The sequence below is a fragment of the Labeo rohita genome, chromosome 15 (genome assembly GCF_022985175.1).
Source record: "Labeo rohita strain BAU-BD-2019 chromosome 15, IGBB_LRoh.1.0, whole genome shotgun sequence".
Classification (NCBI taxonomy): domain Eukaryota; kingdom Metazoa; phylum Chordata; class Actinopteri; order Cypriniformes; family Cyprinidae; genus Labeo; species Labeo rohita.
In genome coordinates, this window is record NC_066883.1 from 34,880,106 (window position 1) to 34,904,328 (window position 24,223).

General features: G+C 34.5%; 2 protein-coding genes across 6 annotated transcripts in view; one reads left to right on the forward strand and one right to left on the reverse strand.

Annotated features, from left to right (window-relative positions):
- LOC127177051 (uncharacterized) overlaps window positions 1–24,223 on the reverse strand; it is a 219,621-nt gene that overhangs the window by 135,540 nt on the left and 59,858 nt on the right. The gene's annotated exons all lie outside the window — the stretch shown is intronic.
- tiam1b (TIAM Rac1 associated GEF 1b) overlaps window positions 1–24,223 on the forward strand; it is an 85,777-nt gene that overhangs the window by 44,772 nt on the left and 16,782 nt on the right. For 3 of the 5 annotated variants that reach the window (XM_051128955.1, XM_051128954.1, XM_051128956.1), the window contains 11 exons: window positions 1,322–1,494; window positions 1,606–1,830; window positions 3,999–4,184; window positions 8,415–8,561; window positions 8,764–8,838; window positions 10,293–10,463; window positions 10,843–10,947; window positions 11,415–11,496; window positions 13,337–13,423; window positions 15,383–15,595; window positions 15,916–16,016. In XM_051128955.1, the coding sequence (XP_050984912.1) occupies window positions 1,322–1,494; window positions 1,606–1,830; window positions 3,999–4,184; window positions 8,415–8,561; window positions 8,764–8,838; window positions 10,293–10,463; window positions 10,843–10,947; window positions 11,415–11,496; window positions 13,337–13,423; window positions 15,383–15,595; window positions 15,916–16,016 (1,565 nt within the window). Of the gene's footprint in view, window positions 1–1,321; window positions 1,495–1,605; window positions 1,831–3,776; window positions 3,876–3,998; window positions 4,185–8,414; window positions 8,562–8,763; window positions 8,839–10,292; window positions 10,464–10,842; window positions 10,948–11,414; window positions 11,497–13,336; window positions 13,424–15,382; window positions 15,596–15,915; window positions 16,017–24,223 lie in introns of those variants that run through there. The other 2 variants (XM_051128959.1, XM_051128957.1) reach the window with 2 other exon arrangements.

The following is a 24,223-nucleotide window of genomic DNA, read 5'->3' on the forward strand; positions in this document are numbered from 1 at the left end:
AATCTTTGTGTTGGAAGTGGACTTCTCCTTTAACAAATGTCCCTTATTTTTATTTTACCTTATACTTTACCATTCTCCAAAAATTAGTCCAGAAAGTGCTAAAAAATATGTTTTTGAAAAAAGTATCTTTCCTCACTTACCAAAACCTTTTTTTTTTTTGCTAAAATAACTGTTTTCTATTTTAATATATTTTAAAATATAATTTTTTTCTGTGATCAAAGCTGAATTTTCAGCATCATTTTATCAAGTTTTCAGTGATCGTTAGAAATCGTTCTAACATGCTGATTTGCTGCTCAAAAAACATGTTTTTATTGTTATCTGTGTTGATAACAGCTGTGCTGCTTAATATATTTTGTTGAAACTATCATATAGAATTCATTAATGCATAGAAACTTTATATGAACAGCATTTATTTGAAAAAGAAATCTTTTGTAACATTATAAAAGCCTTTACTGTCAATTCAGTAGTGTCGTTGCTGAATAAAAGTATTAATTTCTTTCAAAAAATATTCTTGCCTGCCCTAAGCAATAATATATAGTATGTAAAATTATGTTTTTGAAAAAAGTATCTTTCCTCACCTACAGTAAAAACAGTAAAATTGTGAATTATTATTACAATTCAAGATAATAGTTTTCTATTTGAATATATTTTAAAATGTAATTTATTCTTGTGATCAAAGCTGAATTTTCAGCATCATTACTCCAGTCTTCAGTGTCACATGAATCCTTCAAACTCATTCTAATGTGCTGCTTAACAAACATTTCTGATTATTATTATTATTACTTAATATATTTAGTATAAACTGCCATATAGGATTCATTAATGCATAAAAAGTTTATTTGAACAGCATTTAATTGAAAAATAAATCTTTTGTAACATTATAAAAGCCTTTACTGTCAGTTCTGTCCTTGCTGAATAAAAGTATTAATTTCTTTCAAAAAATTCCCACACCTGCCCTAAACGATAGTATATAGTATGTAAGTTCCTCTTAACTGTATACAGACAGTGTAAGAGTATTGACATGTTAGAAACCTCTGTATCTTTGCCAGCGGTGTGAAAACAGCAAAATCAAAGCTGAAAAAAACAATCCAATAAGTGTGTGCGCATTATATTGGATTCTCTTTAAGAAGTCAGTGCTGCATTTCTTATTTTGGCCACTGGAGAGCAGAGTTTAATCAATAAAGCCGTAAAACTCCAATCTATTGGATATCCTGCTCCCATTCCCCCGGAAACAGCGACTGAGAGACGTAGAGTTAATTAAGCTCACATGAACAATTTTGAATTTCTGATGCTGAGTGAATGTTCTAATTTGTTCTCCCAGGATGCACTCTGTTTTTCTACGAGACGGACGGGCGGTCGGGCATTGACCACAACAGCGTCCCTAAACACGCTGTGTGGGCCGAAAACAGCATCGTCCAGGCCGTCCCAGAACACCCCAAGAAAGATTTTGTCTTCTGCCTCAGTAACTCGCTTGGAGACTCATTCCTTTTTCAGGTAATTGGATGTCCCCTGCACAACCCTGTTCATATACTGATACTGAACCAATAATGTAACAGACTGAGTAAACTAGTATGCAAACCTTTGACCCTTGAACTCTTTCTGTAGACCTGCAGCCAGACTGAGCTTGAGAACTGGATCACAGCCATCCATTCAGCCTGCGCCGCGGCCGTCGCTCGGCAGCACCATCGTGAAGACACGGTACGTCTGCTGCGGGCCGAGATCCGAAAGCTGGAGCAGAAGATCGACATGGATGAGAAGATGAAGAAAATGGGAGACATGCAGCTGTCCGCTGTCACTGATGCCAAAAAAAGGAAGACCATTCTGGAGCAGGTTAGTGATTGCTTATTTACCATGTTTGGGTCCGAATTGCCCACAGTCCAACATGCTTAGAGTCTTCCAGTAAGAGTCAAACTAAGCAGCAAAAACACAGCCAACATATTTGATGTTGAGGTGCCCTCATTTATTTTTTTCGTAATTAATAAAAATGTTTTATAGATTGTACACTACCAGTCAAAAGTTTTTGAACAGTAAGTCTCTACTGCTCACCAAGCCTGCATAAAATGTAATTTTTCCTGTGATCAAAGCTAAATTTTCAGCATCATTACTTCAGTGTCACATGATCCTTTAGAAATCATTCTAATATGCTGATTTGCTGTATATTTAAACAGCTGAGTGATTTTTTTCAGGATGATGATGTTTGATGAATAGAAAGATCCAAAGATCAGCATTTATCTAAAATAAAAAGCTTTTGTAGCATTATACACTAATTCAAAAGCTTGGAGTGTATATATTTTTGGGAAAGAAATTATTGAAGTTAATACTTTTATTTAGCAAAGATGCTTTAAATGGACCAAATGTGTTGATAAAGACATAATGTTACAAAAGATTCTATTTCAGATAAATGCTGTTTTTCTGAACTTTCTATTCATCAAACAAACCTGAAAACTTCTACTCAGCTGTTATCAACATAATAATAATAATACATGTTTTTGAGCAGCAAATCAGAATATTATCAGTTTGTGACATCTTACTGAAAATCTTACTAAAAACAATATGTATATGTATTTTATGAAATTGCTTAAAATATATTGAAATATAAAAATATATAATATATAAAAAAATATTAATAATCTGTTTATTTAGAATTAAAAAAAATAATTTTTAATGATGTTAAAAGAAGTCTCTGCTCACTGAGGCTGCATTTATTTGATAAAAACATTCAGTAAAAATAGTAATATTGTGAAATATTATTACAACTTAAATGAAATGTTTTCTGTTTGTATATATTTTAAATTTTAATTTATTCCTTTAATGCAAAGCTGAATTTTTCAACATCCAGTCTTCAGTGTCACATGATCCTTCAGAAATCATTCTAATATGTTGGTTTGCTGCTCAATGGACATTTCTTCGTATATTCAAAGTTGAAAACAGTTATGCTGCTTCATATTTTTGTGAAAAACTGTGATAGATTTAATTTTTCAGGATTCTTTGATAAATAGCAAGTTCAAAAGAACATAATTTATTTGAAATAGAAATCTTTTGTGACATTATAAATGTATTTACTGTCACTTTTGATCGATTCAGTGCATCTTTGCTGAATAAAAAAAATAATTTCTTTCAGCTGACCCCAAACTTATAAACAGATTAAAAAATGCACCTTTAATATACAATAACATGGAGCGGGATTTTGAGCAAATGCACTTCCTGGCACAACATGATGAAAAGAGTAACAAGAATGTTGGTTGCTTCTAGTTAGGACAAAAAGTGTTCGTTTTGCATAGCTGTTGAAGAGTCTGTCACTGCTGTTTTGTTTCCCTAATTATTGTATCAATATCGTAAAGCGTTACAGCACTAGCATCCTCCGTATCCGGTGTTTTACTGCAGTTTTTCATCACTGTAATTCTGATGCTGTCACAATGTTGACAGAACATTGATTCACTCCACACACTTGCAGTGAAAGTTCACGTTCCACTCAATGGATGTTTACGCAAGAAGTGGAGCTCAGAATGGCCGGCGGCCCATCAGGAGGAGGGTTAGCGGGTGCCTGTTCATTTGTGTGGGTTTTTAATTTTGGCAGTGTTGGGTTACGCATTGTGCCCTGGTGAATGGCAGCAGGGTCGAGTTCCTAGGGAGTCCCGGACCTCGCTGCCAGTGGAATGTGTGGCGCTGTTGTTTGCTACTTTGTGTGCTGTCTGGACCGCTGCCCCCTGCGCCGCGTCTTCCAAAAAAACATCCATCCCAGAGTGGCTGGGAGGAGAGGCCGTGGTGTATAAACCCAGTCCGCTGCCCTCCAAACACCATTTTATTAGATCAAACCAGACCAAACACAAGGCACTAAAGCTTCTAGATCTAGAGATGGTCCTTAAAGGCTAAATGTAATGTTTTGACCTTGTTTTTCAACAGAATGAAATGATCATTTTGACAATTCTTACATGCCGCTGGCCTGCTGTAAACCGTGTACTAACCAATAACTTTTTCTCTCTCTATTTTCCTTGCAGATTTTCCTGTGGGAGCAGAATTTAGAGCAGTTCCACATGGATCTATTTCGCTTCCGCTGTTACCTGTCCAGCCTGCAGGGCGGCGAACTTCCCAATCCCAAACGCCTGCTGGCCTTTGCCTCCCGTCCCACCAAACTGGCCATGGGCCGACTGGGCATTTTTTCAGTCTCTTCTTTCCATGCACTGGTAATTATCACTCAATTTCAAATTTATTCCAGCATGCTGTTTTTTTTATTTATTTATTTTTTTCTGTAGCATAGAAATAGGGATATACTTTATATATATATGTGTGTGTGGGTATATATATATATATATATTATTGTTTCTATATATTAAAAATTATTTATATAGTATTATTCTATATATAGAGAATATATTAAATTTCATATGTGTACGTTAACAATTATTATATGTGTTATTATATCTGTTTAAAACGACAGTGAAAGCAGAAGTTCAATAATAAAATGTCAACAAAAAAAAAATGTTTTTGAAAGAAGGCTCTTCTGCTCACCAAGGCGCATTTATTTGATCAAAAATACAGTAAAATCAGCAAAAATTTGAAATATTAATACAAATTAAAACAAGTGTTTTCTGTTATTATATTTTAAAATGTAATTTCTTAAAATGTATTTCAATTGTCTCTATATATTAAGAAAAAATTATATTATATATTATTCTATAATATATATATATATATATATATATATATATATATATATATTGCATGTTGTTATATATTAAAAGATACAGTACATTTAATATATTTTCATATATATCAATACATAAATATATGCTAATATTTTTAATATATATAGAAATGCAAAAATAAATGTAAAAAAGGTTAAAATTAGTTTAAAATGACAACAAAAAAATATATATTTTTTAATGTTTTTGGAAGAAGTTTCTTCTGCTCACCAAGGCGGCGTTTATTTGATCAAAAATACAGTAAAATCAGCTAAATTCTGAAATATTATTATATTAAAACTGTAACTGAAATATTATTAAATAGTGTTTTCTGTGTGATTATATTTTAAAATGTAAGTTATTAAAATTTAATTGTCTCTCTATATTAAAAATTATATATATATATATATATATATAATTCTAGATTTTAAAAATATATGCATTTCCATAGTATATATATTACTATAGAAATATTATATAGATATTTAAAATAAATAGATATTTACTTTTCTTTATATTAAAAATTATATATGTATATATATATATATATATGTGTGTGTGTGTGTGTGTGTAAACTTTTATTATATATGTGTTTATAGATAAAAATATACATTACATTTAATATTTACCACTATATAATATATATGCAAATAGTTTAATATATAGAGAAAAGCAAAAATAAATGTAAAAATGTAAAAAATTGTTTAAAATAACAATGAAGACAGAAGTTTAATAAGAAAATGTCAACAAAAATATATATTTTTTAATGTTTTTATTTTGTGTGATTTGGCCAAAAGAGACAAAAGTTATGTTACTATAGATTTTTTCTTAAATATAATATTGACAAACAGTTTTAGAGATCTCAGTCTTTCTCCTTTCAAGTAGACATCAGCTCCCTGGTGGCGTAAAAGGAACTGACCTTGATACATAAGTTTTTAAACGTTTGGTATCTAACGTATTTCAGACAGAAGCATTGCTTAGAAACCCACATCAAGAGTATCAGTATTGCTCTATTTTTACCTAGAATGCATGTATTAACCTGCTTCCTTCCCACCCGTCAGTGTTGGTGTACGTGGGTAATGGATTTTGGCATAAAAAGAAACAGTAGTTGAAGGGTTAGTCGGTGTATATTCTCTTGGATGTGGGCCACGTCTCCGGCTGATCAATACCATCCATCCTCAGATTCGCCTCCAGCTCTGGCATTCTATGTAGGAGCTGGAGGACATTGGGATACAGGGAGATTTTATTTTTGTCTATGCAGCTTGGATGATTTTTTCGGGTGGAGGGGGTGGGGATGTTCTTCAGTATTCACAATCTGAGAGGATGGAGAGAGAGGATAAGTGTTGAGTCCAAATGAAGTGCTGTTGGCCCATGTGCTGTTCTTCACGAATAATAGCTCGCTTCAGAGCAGTGGAGAGGGTTTTTGATGCAGCCCGAGTGCTTTTCTCCATCAGGAGACCCAGAAATGCCACAGCGCGTTCAACACAACAAGCGTGTATAATTTTTGAATGACACTGAAAAGAACTCACCAAACACTTCACTAACCTTTAAAATTCATCCGGACCCGAGTGACCACAGGAAGCAAGTTTTTTGTTTATTTGCTGCTCATTTATGAATGAATATGAGTGTTTGTTTATTTCTAAAGGTGATGTCCCACCAGCTGACTCGATTTTGGTAGAGAAACTCACATCTACTAAGTGCATTTGCTGAAAGAGAATGAAAGAGTGGTGATGGATGAAATCCATCTTCTGAGATTTCTTTTGAGAACATAAGAGCAAAAACAATTGTAGACTGACTGAGTGCAGTTTATGGAGAAACTTTATCCTGTAAATTGTGATGGGTATTTGTTTTTTTAGGGCTGTCTGTATTCAGATAATGCACATGCTTCTGCTTTCTTATTTTATTAGTCATTTAAATGCAGGAGAACTCCAGAAAACACATTGATTACACAGTCACCCTTAATAACAATCAGCGTTTGTGAGCTTTGTGGTTGCTGAGGGAAAACGTCTCAAGCAGATCCAATCAGGACATTGGCTTTTCTACTAAAATCAGGAAACGCAGCTGTATGTTGGAACATTGTTGCTGGTTTCTAGCTGGTTATTAACTGATTAACTTAATAACATGCTTGGAAATCTTAAAGCAATAACAAACCAGCTAGACTAACACATGACCAGTTTAGCCCAGCTAATGACCAGTATAGTCATGATCACTTTAAACCAACTGATGACCAGGTTAGATTAGCTTACAACACGCTTCCTCTGCTAATGACTAGTTCAGACCAGCTAAGGATGCATTTAGACCAGTTAATGACCAATTTATACCAACCCATGACCAGTTTGGACTAGATAACAACCAGTTAAGACCAGCACGTGACCAGTTAGACCAGCTAATGAGAAGTTTAGACTGGCTAATGACCAGTTTAGATCAGTTAACAACCAGTTTAGACAAACTAATGTCCAGTAGCCCAGCTCATGACCTGTTAAGACCACGATACAACCTGCTTAGACAAGCTAATGACCAGTTTAGACCAGATCATTACCAATTTAGACTAGCTATTGACCTGTTTAGACCAGCATATGACCCATTAAGACCAGCTCTTGACCAGTTTAGACAAGCTAATGACCACTTTAAAATGGCTCATGACCTGCTTAGACCAGCTAATGGCCACTTTAAACCAGCTATTATCCAATTTTGACCAGCTAATGACCAGTTTAGACTAGCTAACGACCAGTTTAGACCACTTTAAACCAGATAATATCCCATTTAGACTAGATAATGACCAGATTCGACCAGCTCATGATTTATTTAGACCAGCTCTTGACCAGTTTAGACTAGCTAATGACCAATTTAGATCGGTTAACCACCAGTTTAGACAAGCTAATGTCCAATTCAGCCCAGTTCATGACCTGTTTAGACCATCTTATAAACTGCTTAACCCAGCTAGTGACCGGTTTAGACTAGCTATTGACCTGTTTATACCAGCACATGACCCATTTAGACTAGTTTAAATCAGCTAGTATCCCATTTAGACCAACCAATGACCAGTTTAGACAAGCTCATGACTAATTTAGACTAGCTCATGAATGATTTATACAAGCTAATGACCAATTTAAAATAGCTCATGACCTGTTTAGACCAGCTAATGACCAGTTTATACAAACTAATATTCCATTTAGACTAGCTAATGACCAGTTTAGACCAGCTGTTGACCAGTTTAGACTAACTAATGACCAGTTTAAACCAGCTAATGATCAGTTTAAACCATCTAATGTCCAATGTAGACCAGCCAATGACCAGTTTCAACCAGCTAATGAATTATTTAGACCAGCTAATGACCAGATCAGTCCACCTAATGACCCATTTAAACCAGTAGCTAATGATCAGTTTAGACTAGTTAATAGCCCATTTATTTAGACCAGATAATTACCCATTTAGACTAGCTAATGACCCATTTAGATTTTCCAAAAAACAGCTTACACCAACAATGACCCATTCAGACTAGCGAAGTACCAATTAAGACCAACTAATGACCAAATTATACCCATATTCTTGAACAACTTTGTGAATGAAGCTGATGACTGAACATCAGTGTGACCGAATCAATGAGAATTTCACCAAGCGGCTGTGTTCATATCTCAGACTCCTGCTAGGAGCAGTCTAGTCAGTTTGATCGCTGGGACACACAATATGAATGTTGTCCCTGTACCTCATGCAGCTGTTTTGTGTCTGTAGGTGGCGGCTCGCACTGAGAGCGGCGTGAGGCGCCGGACGCAGGCGATGTCGCGCTCCACCAGCAAGCGCAAGAGTCGCTTCTCCTCACTATGGGGTCTGGATACCCACTCCAAGAGAAAGAGTAAAGGTCATCCCAGCATTAACCAGGTAAACTACACACACATTTCACACACATTTGGTGTTTTTCATGCAGAACACATGAACATGCATATGCACAGATCAACCAGTCTTGCTTAAAATTTTAAATGCACATTACATTTGTGGTGCACTTTTTTCAACAAGCAGATGAAATTCATGCTACATGTAATGGTTTTGGTGGGTGACTGCTGAATGTTTTTTTTTTAAACAGGTTTTTGCAGAAGGAGATGATTCAGTTAAAAGTCCTCTAGAAGGCATGTTTGAGGGTTCTTCTAGTGAGACGACGGTAAGAAACATGCATCTCTCATGACTACACTATCTATTAAAGTGGCAAAAATGCACAAAATTCTATGTGAGCTCACTGCTTCAAATCAAAACTGCCCTGTTCAGAGAGATGCGCTCTGGGCCGGATCTCTGAAGCGGGTTGGCGGAGATGTGGGCGTATATTCATCACTGGCGTTGGCGGAGGTGTAGGCTTTCGTTGTGTAGGAACGGTAGAAATGGTTGTGCTATAATCCGCTGACCTGGGGCACAGATAAAAGTGTTGATGTTCTGATTCACTCACTTGATCACAAGCAGGAAAAGAAAGTGGTCATGGTGGAATGGTAGTTGAGATTACAATGCATTTTTATCCAAGTTAAATGACTGTGTTCAGAAGTCTGGGGTTTAATGTTTCTGAGAGGTCTCTTCTTCTCATCAAGGCAGCATTTATTAGATCAAAAATACAGTAAAAACAGTCATATTTTGAAATATTATTACAATTTAAAATAACTCTTTTCTATTTGATTATATTGAAATTTATCAATATAATCAATATAATTATTTCTATTTGATATTGTCATTTATTCCTGTGATGCAAAGCTGAATTTTCAGCATCATTAGCTCCAGTCTTCAGTGTCACATGATCTTTCAGAAATCATTCTAATATGCTGATTTACTGCTCATTTTTGATTATTTTTTGTGGAAACCATTTTTTTTTTTCAGTTTTCTTGGATGAATTTAAGGTTCAAAAGAACACCATTTATTTGAAATATCAATCTTTTTAAACATCACAAATACATTTACTGTCACTTCGGATCAATTTAACACATCCTTAATGAATAAAAATATTAATTTCTTTTCTTAAATGTCCCATTTACACCAGCTAATGACTAATTTAGACTAGCTAATGAACAATTTAAAATAGCTCATGACCCATTTAGACCAGCTAATGACCAGTTTAAACCAGCTCTTGACCAGTTCAGACTAGCTAATGACCAGTTTAGACAAGTTCTTGACTTTAGACTAGTCTTTTTTAATACTGTAAATATATTATCTGTCACTTTTGATCAATTTAATGCATCCTTGATTAATTAAAGTATTAATTTCTTTAAAAAAATAATAATTAAAATCGTACTGATCCCAAATGTAGCATATTGTATACTGCATACTTAAAAGTGTGCAATGATAGTATGCTGTATTATTGTCACTGTAAATTTAAAACACTAAATTGTATACTGTATATTTTGTTACATGTATGTAAATGTATTTTATGCATACAGAAAATGTGCATGCTATGCACAAATAATGTAGTATGCTAGATTGGTATTCCAGTTATTAACACACAGTGCACCTCAAATAGGCGATGAGTTCTTAGAAATGATGAGATGAGGATGATCATCATTTCACATGATTAATAGCATCTCTAAAGGCCTCGTTCACAGCTGCGGCTTCACTGTGCTTTCATTTATCACACTACAGAAAGACACCAAGACCCCAGTGAAAGGTCTGCCAAGACCCAGCACAGATCATGACATCTGGTCCAGGGACCACCTCACTCCATCATGGGTGCTGCTGCCAAACGACCAGCCTGTGTTAGCCATCATCCAACCCGGAGAGTCGGCCCTCGACATGCTGGAAACGATCTGCAAGGTAACGCCAGTTCTAGTGCACAAAACACTCATGGTTCTCTTCTGATGCCAGGTTTTTACATTCAGAGAGTCGTTTCAGTCTTCATGGGATTGAATGTCAGTTTGAAGGTCGCTGGTGTAGTAAACTCATATGCTGTGTTCCTCAAAGTGTCCCTTAGAGGATTTTTAAAGTCTCAAGCATGTGTCCACCCCGTACAAAGCAATTTATTCGCTTTCCTCTTGTGCTGCATCCTCTCTGATATGAGCGTTTGGGCCTTTTAGCGTGTGATTCCTGTCCATCTGGCTCACTGAGAAGAAGATACAGCCCAGTAACATGTCTTGGCGTCGCTCTTCATCCATTTAATGTGTGTCTCCTTTCATCTCTCCTGGTCTCTCTCCAGGCTCACCAACTGGACCCCACTAAACATTACGTGCGGCTTAAATTCCTCATTGACAACCAAGTGCAGTTCTACATCCCCAAACCGGAGGAGGATATTTACGATCTGGTAGGTTTGGAGTTAATCTCGCTCTCCCACCCGCTGCTTAGATGCTCTCTCATTACTTTCATCCTGCTGGGACATCACACTTCATCCAAACACCCTCTTTCCTTCACGGTTTAATAACAGAATCTTGTGTGGAACACAAAAGGAGATGCTTTGCTGATCCCTTTTCCCAACATCTTTTGACCTGAAAAAAACGACCATGGAATTGCTTTATTCTTTAAAACTTCAGCTCCTCTACATCCATCACCCTTTAACTTCTGTTCAATGTCTTCATTTATTATGTTTTGAGTGTGCAGGTCAGACACAATCGATCAAGCAGGAACATAAAGTTCTCCGCCTGCGATCTGTATTCTGTCACTCTCGCCCTTTCATGCCGTCCCGTGTGTGTTGTTTATGCTGTTTGAATGTGGAATATCAAAGTTGTGTTCAGTGGAATATTAATGGATAATGTCCTTTGCTTTCCTTCACAGCTGTATAAGGAAATCGAACTGTGCTGTAAGATCAGGAAGGTCATCCAGTTTGATCGGGATGAGTCCTGCATGATCGGCTATGGTGAGAGCCAAAAATGTGCTATGTTCATCAAATCGTGTCTGTTTTACATCCACCTATTTACACTGGGGATTTTACAACGGTGTCTGGAAAAGTCATGGAAATGACAGGTGTTCTCAGTCATTTTTAAATGATTCTTTCAATAAAAGGTTTACGTATATGTGAGTACATCCACTCACGTTAGTAGCTTGCTGTTTTATCTTATATGGTCATCTCATGGGGAATGACACGACGGGATCACATGACCAGCCAAGTCCAACTAGTTTTATCTCAGTAAACTGCATGCTTTTCCGTAGATTCTACATTCACATCACAAAATGTCAATAAAAGTGCTAGCAATGCTGTTTTAGTATTGTTTATATATTTATATTATATTATTTATAATTTATATGACATATTATATTATATATTTATAGTATTTATTAGTTTGGATTAGCTTTTATTTTAAAATTTTCACATTAATTTAAGTTTTAGTAATTTTGTTGTGCTTTTGCAAGTTTGTATTTTAGATTTTATTTGATTATAATTTTAGTTGTTTTAGTACTTCTAAAAAAACAGTAAAAAAAGTAAAAGTAATAAAAGTAAAAAGCAAAAAAAGAATAATTAAAGTGTTTAAAATGTACTTTTTAAAAAAATAAATATTGTTTTATTATTTCCGTTTTATTTAAATTACATAAAACATTTTAATACTTTTAATTAATAGTAACAATGAGTCGTAGACGATCATATTTATTAGCATTATTTTTTTTACAATTTTTAATTTTATTTACACTGCCAGTCCAAAGTTTTTGAACAGTAAGATTTTTAACGCTTTTTAAATAAGTCTCTTCTGCTCACCAAGCCTGCATTTATTTGATCTAAAGTACAGCAAAATTCTGAAATATTTTTACTATTTAAAATAGCTGCTTTGAAATGTAATTTATTTCAGTGATCAAACCTAAATTTTCACCATCATTAATGCAGTCTTCACTGTCACATAATCCTTCAGAAATTGCTCTGATATGCTGATTTGCTGTTCAAGAAACAATTTTATTACTATTACTATCAATATTTTAAACAGTTCTATACATTTTTGCAGGATTCTTTGATGAACAGATCCAAAGATCAGCATTTATCAGAAATAAAAAGCTTTTGTAATATTATACACGATACAGTTGAAAAGCTTTTTTTTTTTTGGTAAAATAAGTAATAGAAATTAATACTTTTATTTAGCAAGGATGCTTTAAATTAATCAAAAGTGATGATTAAGACATTTATAATGTTAAAAAGGATTTCTGTTTCAGATAATAATAATAAATGTTTTGAGCAGCAAATCAGAATATTAGAATGATTTCTGAAGGATCATGTTACTGGAATAATGATGCTAAAAATTCAGTTTTGACATCACAGGAATAAATCACATTTTAAAATAGATTTAAATAGAAATCAGTTATTTTAAATAGTAAAAATATTTTACAATTTTACTGTTTTTGCTGTACTTTGGATCATATAAATTCTTTAAAAATCCACTTAGTATGTTTATATTTAATTTGATTTATTACTGCATGTGAGAAAACCTGTAAAGAATATGCTAATTTATACAAATACATTTCTATATATAGTAGTAGTTAAAGGGACAGTGCAGCGAAAAATGAGTCATTCTACAGTAATTCATATTCTGGTCCATGGGTTTCAAAAGACATGATAGAGAATAAATGATGTCAGAATTTCCATTTTTGTGACAACTATCCCTTTAAAGATTTGACCTTGTAGCTGAAAGGTCATAGGTTCAAACCCTTTGAGGTTTGCTTCATGATTACGCTTGATTATGACGTCTATCACTTCATCTCTCTGTCTCTTGCAGGTTTTTCTATCTCGGTGGTGGAGGAGGACAGCGTTCAGCAGCTCTATATCACTGACGTGAGAGCTGGAGGATTAGCGTTCGCTAAAGGTTCATTAGCTCGTTTCACCTCCTAATTACATTCTCTTTCTCTGTTCACCCCTGTCTCTTGGTTTGTTCTTTTCTTTCTCTCACTCTCTGTCTGTTGAGCATCTGCTCAGGAATCAAGCTGTAAGTAATTGCTGTGATATCTGTGCTGTGCTCCTGGTGTTATGTAACATGTTGTCAGCTCTATGGGGTTTCTGAGAGCCAAAGATTGCAGATTTATTCTTAACCCTTCTAAACTCTGAATAATGGCGAACGATAGAAGGAATCAGAGAGACGATTAAAGTCGGATTCAGTGATGTGCCATACTTGTAACGCACCTGCACAGGGAACGTGATGCAAAACAGGATTTTCCTTAGTCGTTTTGAAGATTTTGTAGAGCATTTACAGGCATTTCACACACAGAAACTTTAAAGGTACAGTAGAACACTTTGCACTGAACTATTTTACACTAGCTAATATTATAAATGGATTTCAGGGCAAAATATAGAATATGGCCCCTTTAAATGACCATCAAAGCAAGCTTATCTTGACATCCAGACACTGTCAACATGCCGAATAAGACTCTCGTCTCTCTGAGTGATGTCTGGGTGATCAGTGTGGCAGGATCAGGTCCGACTGGCTTATTGCTGACATTTCACATCGCCCAGAGAACTGGGTCAAACCCGCAAGCCGAAGGGCCAAATGGAAAAGCTAGAGACAATCTCTTTTTTTATTGCATCTATTTATTTTGCTGCCGACCTTCACATCAGTGAGGACAGGACATTGTATTATTTTTATGACATATTTCAAATTGAAGCAGAATATTTGAGCAGAAAATGTTGGGACGGACTTAATTGTACATGTTGCGGTCTTATTGGATTGTAAAATGTGGGCTTTCCATATCAGAATGGAGTTTTAGTAATTCAACTTGTTCTATTTTAGTCACTTATTTTATCTTATTTTATTTCAGTTGATTGCCAAGGGCAACATTTCTACTTTTAGTATTATTATGTTTTTCATCTAATATTTATTTTTAGTGCTGGGCAACGATTAATCGCGATTATATTATTTATTATGTATATATAAAGACACACACATACAGTGTATATTGTGAAAATATTTACATGTATTTACAAATATTTACAATTAGATGTACATGTACATACATACATTTATTTTGGATGTGATTAATCGTGATTAATCGTTGCCCAGCACTATTTTATTTTATTTTATTTTATTTTTTATTTTGTTTTATTTTATTTCATTTTATACTTTTACTTCTAATGCATTTTTGTTGTATTTTGTATTTAATTTATTTTTGTTTTATTTTACTTTATTTTATTTTTAATTTAATTTATTTAGTATTTTTTTATTTAATTATTATTTTATTTTATTTTAATTTATTTTTAATTTACTTTTAATTATTATTGTATTTTATTTTAATTAATTAATTTAATTTAATTTTACTTTATTTTATTTTTTATTGTATTTTATTGTATTTTATTTTATTGTATTTTATTTTTATTTAATTATTATTGTATTTTATTTTGTATACAATAGTATAACTACTATTGTATTTATTTTATGTTAAGCTTTTTTTATTTCAGTTTTCAGTCATTTTATTTTATTATTTTGTATTTATTATTATTATTATTATTATTATTGTTGTTGTTGTTGTTGTTGTTTTTATTATATTTATTATGGATCAAGGAGGAGAAACAATATTTATTTATTTATTTTTCTAAAAATTAAATAGGTTGCTATTTTTTGTCATGATGTATTTAGGACCAAAAACTCATGATCTTCATTTCTTTGTTGAACTTCATAAACTGTTCTTTTGCTTTTTGTTGTATTAATTTATTAATTGCTTGCACGTTCACTGTGTAACCATTTCATCCGTTTCGCATATTTCAAGAAGTCTATGACTGCAATATTCCACTACTTAATTATTCATGAAATATTACCATATTTAAATGACTGCAGGTCTGAATGCGGGAGATGAGATTCTGCAGCTGAACGGGAAGGACGCCCGCACTCTCACCTTTGCTGACATGAAGGTGGCGTTCGCTCAGGTCTCTCTCTCTCTCACCGTCAACACGCTGCCCCCTGTTGACCGCCGACAGCTCTGCTTCCTGCCACCGAGACGCTCGGACGCTGTGGACAACCTCTACACGGACATCTTCTCGCAGAGTCAGGGTGAGGGAAGGCCATAGATATGTTGTGTGTTTTGATTTTAATCTTAGATGCAGTAAAGCTTCAAAACTCATAGCTAGTGTATATTATAATGCAACACTCACCTTATTTCAATATAAACAAAGGGTCATGTTCTGTCTTCATAAGGGAGTTTTTGGTCTGAAAATGTTTGAAGACACTTGTGTTAAATGTTACACTCTTATTGACATCTGAATGCATTATTAAATAGCCAAAATATTAAAAAATATGCACAAATATTCTGCAAAATGTTCTAATATCGTCCAGAAACATTGCAAGTTTCACAAAATAAACTGTTTCCACAGAGGAGATTCTTGACGATGGTGTGGGTCTGATCGTGGAGACTTCAGGAGACAGTTTAGACGACGACTCGGAGCTCTTCGCTGAATTTGACGACTATGGAAAGGTACGTTTTTCTTTCAAGACGTTAGCCTGGATCTTCTGCGGCTCCACCCGTAACGACGGGACTCTTTTCCTGTCAGTGCGTGGGTTTTGTTCACGCTCACCAAATCTAGAACTGCAGCCCTTTCGAAACTCTGAACTCTGAGCGAGAAGAATCACACTGCAGAAACGCTTCACCATCTGTCATCTGTGCTGTTTTTAAACGGAGGGATGCTTACAGTTCAGCCAGTTTTTGTAGTTTGTCGTGTCACACTGATAAATTTGACCCTGTCTGTCTATTAATTGTTTTATCTTTCTGTCTGTCTATCTATCTGTATGTCTGTCTGTAATAATGAACTGTCTACAGTCTGTCTTGTGCCGGAAGCTTTTGCTGAGTGTTTGGAGATAATTAGTTTGCGCTAAGACGGTGACTGTAAAACAGAGGTCGTTTGATTTCCTTTTGCATCCTAATTGCTTTATTATGAGGCGCAATTAACCGAATCTTGTTGGCGGCAATGAAGATGGTCTCAGAAGATGGTCTCTATCTGAGAAGTGTCAGACAGACATAACAGTTTCGCGATTAGACGTCGTGAGAGTGTGTGTAGTTATTTTTTCCACATCTCCGAGCTGCAGAATACGGTCACAGTTGTTTTATTGGACGGACGTGTTGATGGATGTGTTGAGATGATGGAACCAATCAGATTCCACACGACCCTTCTGTATTTACATAAGGAACTATTTTCAGAAATCTGCTTCCAGAATTCCCGGTTCATCTTATGTTGAGTTCAGTAGGCAGAAAAATTGATATTTGCTGATATTCATCCTTTCCAAAACCTAATTTCTAGCCTTAACATGGTTTAGGTCTTGTTAAACTGCAGGTTCTGTCTCACGTCTTGCATGTGAGTCTGTATCCGTGAGAGGAATAGTAGGGATACTCAAGTTGCTCAAGGGCCATTTTAAGAATATGAGTTTACATTTTTCCTGATTTTTAATTGGTTTTAAAATGTGTGGCTGTGTTTTATAATGCATGCAATATATTTATGAATTTTGTCAGTGTGTGGACTACTTAACATGCAGGTATCTTATATACACTACCAGTCAAAAGTTTTTGAACAGTAATATTTTTATATTCTCTTCTGCTCACCAAGCCTGCATTTATTTGAAGAATAGAAAGATCCAAAGATCAGAATTTATCTGAAATAAAAAGCTTTTTTTAAATAAATCATAGAAATTAATACTTTTATTTAACAAGGATGCTTTAAATTGAACAAAAGTGATGATAAAGACATTTATAATGTTACAAAACGTACTGTTCATCAAAGAAACCTAAAAAAATTCTACTCTACTTTCAATATAATAATTATCATTTTTTTTTTTCAGCAGCAAATCAGAATATTCGAATGATTTCTGAAGGATCATGTGACTGGAGTAATGATGCTAAAAATTCAGCTTTGAAATCACAGGAATAAATTACATTTTAAAATATATTCAAATAGAAAGCAGTTATTTTAAATAGTAAAAATATTTCAGTATTTTACTGTTTTTGCTGTACTTTGGACCAAATGAATGCAGAGCTTAAAAAACATTAAAAAACTTTTTAATGGTAGTGTACTTATTATTCATGTGTAAACTCAATAACAATTCTTTCTCGTACTAATTGGATGCAGCAGTTTCGAACTGTTTTCACTGTCAAGCTTTCCACATTTTGCCATTGTCACATTTTGCTAAGTGCAATTCACACAGTTTGAATATGCTTCAAGCTGTTGCACCAATCAGTGATGACAGTATTTGCATTTCCTGATGTTTCACTTCTCGATTATTCATGCAGAAATATGACTTGCTTTTTGGAATTAGTCTGCTTGCTTCACCAATTAAATGCAATATAAAAATAAGTTTCACACCCCGTCTGATCTGCGAGCAAGTGCCGCAGCATGATAAAACTAGATCTCTCACATTATAAGCCCGGTTTTGGAGTGTCTCTGATGTGCAGAATGAGTTGGTTCTGGATCTGAAGGGTGTGTTGCTGTTGGTTGGCTCTCAGGCCCAGGCAGAGAGATGCACTTTGGGTCAGCAGAGAGACAGCGGGACTCTGGGTCTCACTGGGAGCTTGGAGAAGATTGCTTTTGGCATGCATAGACATGTGTCTGTCTCTTTGCATAGCACCATCTCACTGGCCTTTATTAAAAAGGAGAAAGCAGCATAGACGGCAGACGGGGAATGCAAAGGAATCTATAATCAGCTTTAGTGCACACTCATATATACAAACACACACACGCATAGTGTTAAATATAATGCAGGGTATCTTTAATGAATGTAATTCAGGTTTAGTCTGAACGTGCTCTGAAAATATGAATAATTCTGAGCCGCAAGAAACAACTAAATATGATCTCCCTCAGCGATTCGGGTTTGTTTATCTTCTCTGGCATTATGTGTGTGTGGCACTAAAAATTAATGTAACTAAAAGTGAATGTCAGTGCATTAGAAACAAAATATCAAAGACGCTACATTTATTATGTATGTATATATGTGTGTGCGTAATGCAATGTAGTATTCATCGCAGCGATTCTTCACTGCATGTCCCCAAAAATTATGTGGACACGTAAATCACACTTAATATAAATGTCAGTGCAACAAAATATCAAACAAGTTGCATTTATTTGCATTTATTGCTCACTTTTCAAGCAAAACATTTCAGAAAAACCAATCAGTGAGGCTAAAAGTCATTGCAAAAATGACTCAGAAAAGTTTAAAAGGTTTGTGATGAGAATAAATCTTTACTTTCAAATGCCACTTAGTTTGATAATTTCTCATGCGGTGTCATTCATGCATTTTTACTGTGGCAGGGCACATTTCAGTCGTGTCTACTGAGTGCGACTATGAAAAAATCTTTAGGAGCACCATGTGCGAGTGACCCGATCAGCGTTGAGGGGAGCTTCAAAGGTTTCTATGTGTTTTTGCAACGTTGAGTAATATATCACAGACATATCTCGTGAATCCTTTCACAAACAAATTGTAGAAAGAGTGTAAATAAGAGATTCATTGTGCGGTGTAGAGAGCTTCGTTGATTATAATGAAACTTTGTGAGATTGCGATGAAATAAGATGAGTTTTTAAAGGAGTTTGTAAATGAGATATTGATTTAATACAACAGTTAAACAAGAAGTTAATATTAAGTGACTTACATTGTCTGACTGTAACACTATTGCCTGATTTTGCTCTATTTCATCTTCAAAAATAGTCTGAAACAAGTCACAACTGAGCCGCTGCACATCTCCATTCAAACACAGCAGTGTTTATTTTATGAATTAAACGAATCTAGTGAGTCAATGATTCAATTTCCCATTCATAAAGAGAGTCATTTGCTTTATTCCTGAATGAATCAGCTGTTCGAATCAAATGAATGATTCAGTAATTAAATCAGTGACTTGCTGCCACCTGCTGGCAGTTTTAGTTTGATTTTTAAAGTATCTTTTCAGTTATTTTATCTTTTAATCTTTTACAAATTATTTTAAATTATTTATATTTAAAACATTAATCTCAACATGAGTTTATGAATTTGATTGCACTCATGCCACCTCTAAGCCTCATTAAACATATGAAAATACACCTACAAGCTACTTTTGTGTTCTTCTATGCCACCTCTGTAGTACAAATTAATTTAGTTAATACTGATTTCATTTCATTGGTCTTCTTATTATGTTGTTTTAAATAGAAATTTTAAAAAGCTTAAAAAAATATAATTTTTTTCAAAAATGTGACATAAAAGATGACATACTTTTAATAAGGTTAGAAAAATGCCATTACAAAGGTAAAAACAAAATTCCCATGTAAATCACTTTTAAGGAGTCATATATCACCTTGTAAATTTTTTATTAGATTTTTTGATTATTGATTAGTAGGTGCCCCTGAAATTTTGACTGTGCTCCTAAATTTTTTAAGTTAGAAAAAAGAGAAAAGTAAGTGTAGACCCCTGTGTAGCTGTTGCAAGTGTACAGATACCTTTTGGAGCCACTGTTTTTTTTTTTTTTGTATTTTTAAAAGTCTAAAGATGACCTAACATTCTAAAAACACTTATTTTTGGGGTTATTGAACTTAAGCTTCCTTGATGAGCACCACAGCTCAGTGTTGCAGCCACTAACCACCGTGCCAAGGCTCTGACTTCATTGTTATTTATTGGTTCCCTCCTGCAGGATTCAGTTTTAATTGTGGAAACTTCTTGTAACGTATCCATTTTTAAAACAGCTGTTAACATTTTCACTTCATGAGCTCAGGTGTGAATAATGGTACATTAGCACTACTCCTTCGTCTGCTGGGATATTATTCTGTAGATGGACTAAAAAGGGATTTGTACTCACAGATCATTTGAAACGTGTGATTTGTCATTCTCTGCTTGCTGATCTCCACATTAACAGGCGGTTGGGCTTGCGGTGTGTGTGGTTTGTTATATCAGGAGACGTCTTTGAGGCTAAAAGTGTTCAGTAGAGGATTTGCCAAGTTGAGTTTTCAGCACTGGTCTACTTCTGCAAGCATTTCTTATTCTCTTTCAGGTGGCTGTTAGTTTTTGCTGTAACAGACGATTCTTATTTTTTATGCACGGCGCGAACTTACTAGAGCAAATGTGTCGTTCACTTGCCGATGAGTCTCGGTCACTAAACAGCACCTTTGTGAAGCGCTTGAATTCAGTGAAGAACACAAATGACTCGGTTTATAGCCAGATGAAACAGCACTAACAAACAAGACAAACGCTGTGCGCACAGTGGTATTATGTCAGAAATGTGGATGTATTTGTGTCAAATTTTATTGTATTATTAATGTAGACGTGTATTAACATGTATTTTTTGCGATACTAAATACTAAATGTATTTAGACTACTGTTTTTCATGCAAATACCTAGGAACCATGTTACATTTTTACCATTGTACTGAGGTGCTATATTTGTGGTTTTAACTGTTATTATCATAATCTATGTATGATACTATTGAAGAGCAATGGTTAACTAAAAAAAAAAAACAACCTCAAACAGTTAGAATAATTAAATTTCACCATATAAAAATCCTAACGCAAGTTACTATCAAATGTGTATTAGGGATGGGCATATCGATCCTGAAGTTTCGATATATTGATACTGATGTGAGTATCAAAAGTATTGATACTCAAAAAAATATCGATACTAAGATGTGTTTTATTTACCAGTGATTTTGTTTATTTAACAAAAAATAATGGGTACAATATGCATTGAATTAGACGTATAACGTATGTTAGCGAATAATTGTGCAGGATAGAACTATTTTTCTGCTCATCTGAACGCACGCAAATGTTGCAAGACAGAACCAATCGATCACAGAGAGCATTCTCTCACTTCAGACAGTGCATTCAAACAGGGCTGCGTTTCCCAAAAATATCATGAGAAAGCATTGATGCTTTTGGGAACGGCAGCCCAGAACGATGCTTATCAGAGGACAGAAAAAAAACTGTCACTGCCTTTACTGTCACTTCTGATCAATTTTAAGTATCCTTGCTGAATAAAAATATGAATTTCTTTTAAATAGTCCTGTCTACACACATACATTATGTAAAAAGAAACTTTTATTTTGTATGCGATTAATCGCGATTAATCGTTTTGACAGCGCTACGTTTAAAGAACATTTCTAACTGACCCTAAACTCCATTCAAAATTAAATAAAAATTTAAATTTCAAATTTTAAATATAAAGTCTACATTCTACATTACATTCTACAAAGAGAGGAAGCTATTTAAAAATAAAGTAAATAAGATCATTCAGACGTAACTTGAAGGCAGCATGAGTCTGTAGAGCTGAAGTGATCCTGCCGTATCATTGTTCTGCGGCGCATCTCGTCGGCCGTGTTTAACGATCGTGCTCCTGCGCTCCACCGTCGCAGCGTGTGTTCACGAACCGCAGTGGAGCCTGAATCACAGGATCTGACGGTGCATTTCTCTCCGTGCTCTTTTAAGTCCTAGTGCATTCATTCTGTTTATTTTCCCCCGCTGGCTGTCTCTCTCTCCCCACATGGCAGTTCAGATGATCAATCTTTATGAAACAGACACTCGCTCCGGTCCTATATTATAAATCATGAGGCTGCTGTTCAGTTGATTCGCTCATCTGAATGCACAGCTACTGTGGTGGTCTTCAAAACCAATCATTCAATTTCTATTTGTGACAAAAGCCTCCAGCTTGCACTTTACCACTAGTCGACTAGTTCATCATTTTTAGTTTTGTATTTTTAGCGCTGATGCTTTAATTAGTGCGCTGACAGCTGTTAGACAGTTCGCTCGTTAAAACCCTTCATCCCCTTTTAAGCGCTTCTGCCATAGATATACACACGCAGATGGACAATTTTGGCCTTTGCGTCATGACTCGCAGTCCTCTACCATAAGAATTGCATTTTAAGACGGTGTGTTGAGTTGAAAATAGTTAAAAAAATGAAATGCATCTAATCGTGGTCAGGTGAACCCAAAACCAGCCAAATGGGTATTGTGATTATTTTTGCATGCTTCAAAAAGTGTACTTTTTTTTTATGATTTTTAACAGCTAGGAACTAGTTTTTTCAGACTGAGAGACTACAATGTGTCCACCAAGACCCATCAAACCAACTTAGCTGGTTTAATTTGTTATTTTAAGCAGGGAAATACACTGAAAGTGTGAATTTCCCATTTGTGTAGGTGTGCGACACATATGTGTTTGTTTCTTCACAGCGTGCAGCCTTTTATCCTCATAATAAGATCAATAAAAAGATCCATATTTCCACTGTAACAATAGGTTCTTGTGAAGTCAGGAAAGTGTTTGGAATATATTTACTAATATTGGAAAATGAACACCCTTATGTTGTTGCGCTGCAAGATTTCATGCTTAAATTATGGTCACATTTACTATTGTTTGACAAATTTTCAAGGCAAAAATTCAACAGGAATCCATGCATTTTGTGTGAGGGTGAACGATAAGCTCAAATAATAACGTTAAAGGTGGCTCAAACCTCTCTAAAACAAATTAGAATATAATAGAAATTACAACAATTCTATAATTTTATGTAATTTTACATTATTGGTATTCCTATGACAGTAGTAGCCATATATATGACCCTGGGCCACAAAACCAGTCATAAGTCGCACGGGTACATTTGTAGCAATAGCCAACAATATGTTGTATGGGTCAAAATTATCGATTTTTCTTTTATGCCAAAAATCATTAGGATATTAAGTAAAGATCATGTTCCGTGAAGATATTATGTACATTTCCTACTGTAAATATATCAAAATTACATTTTTTTTAATAGAAAGAAGAACTTCATTTGGATGATTTTCTCAATATTTTGATTTTTTTTGCACCCTCAGATTCCAGATTTTCAAAAAGTTGTATCAAATGCCAAATATTGTCCAATCCCAACAAACCTTATACATCAATTGAAGGCTTATTTATTGTATAAATGTGTGACTCTCAGTTTCAAAATATTGACCCTTATGACTTTTTTTGTGTTTCAGGGTCACATATTGTATAACAATTGCACTGTAAAATAAATGAAAATGAATATATCATAGGTATATTATTTTTCCTTTTTCACTAATTTTCACAATTCATACTGCACTTTTAAGCTTTTATTTTGACGGAAATGACAGCAGAGCTTTTATTTTGACTGAAAACTACAGCGTCAGTGAAAACAGGTTTACAAATCTTGCAAAATGCTGTAATCATCTGCCACAAAAATAAAGCATAACTGGTGGCCGTTGCATTCCCAAACGCTCACTAAACTCACAGCATATGCAATAAATGAGTTCACTGCATTCACTGTGAACTGAGCCATTCTGAGGCGTGAAAAACACCGGATCATGGGCTGATTGCCTGAACAAAGTGCACGCTTTGCTTTGAAACGCGCAGCAAAAACAGACTTGATTAAGGAATTATTAAGCCATTTTGTGCTTTCAGTTTTAGTTTGTTTGACAGATACTGTGCCAAAGCATAATGGCTCAAAACACAACATTTTATGTTAGAATAAGAAGTTTAAATATATTTTAAAAACTACACTTTTTCTCGGAAGACCTATCGTTTCATATTGTCACATGACCACAATAATATCAAGACAATTTTGTTATCGCGACACCACGATATTGATAATATGGTTACATCCCTGATGTATACGTATCAGCTTTAATGCACTTAGCAAAATAACAATAGCAGTCAAATGTCAAGATTTAAAACAAAAAGTATTACAAATGCATA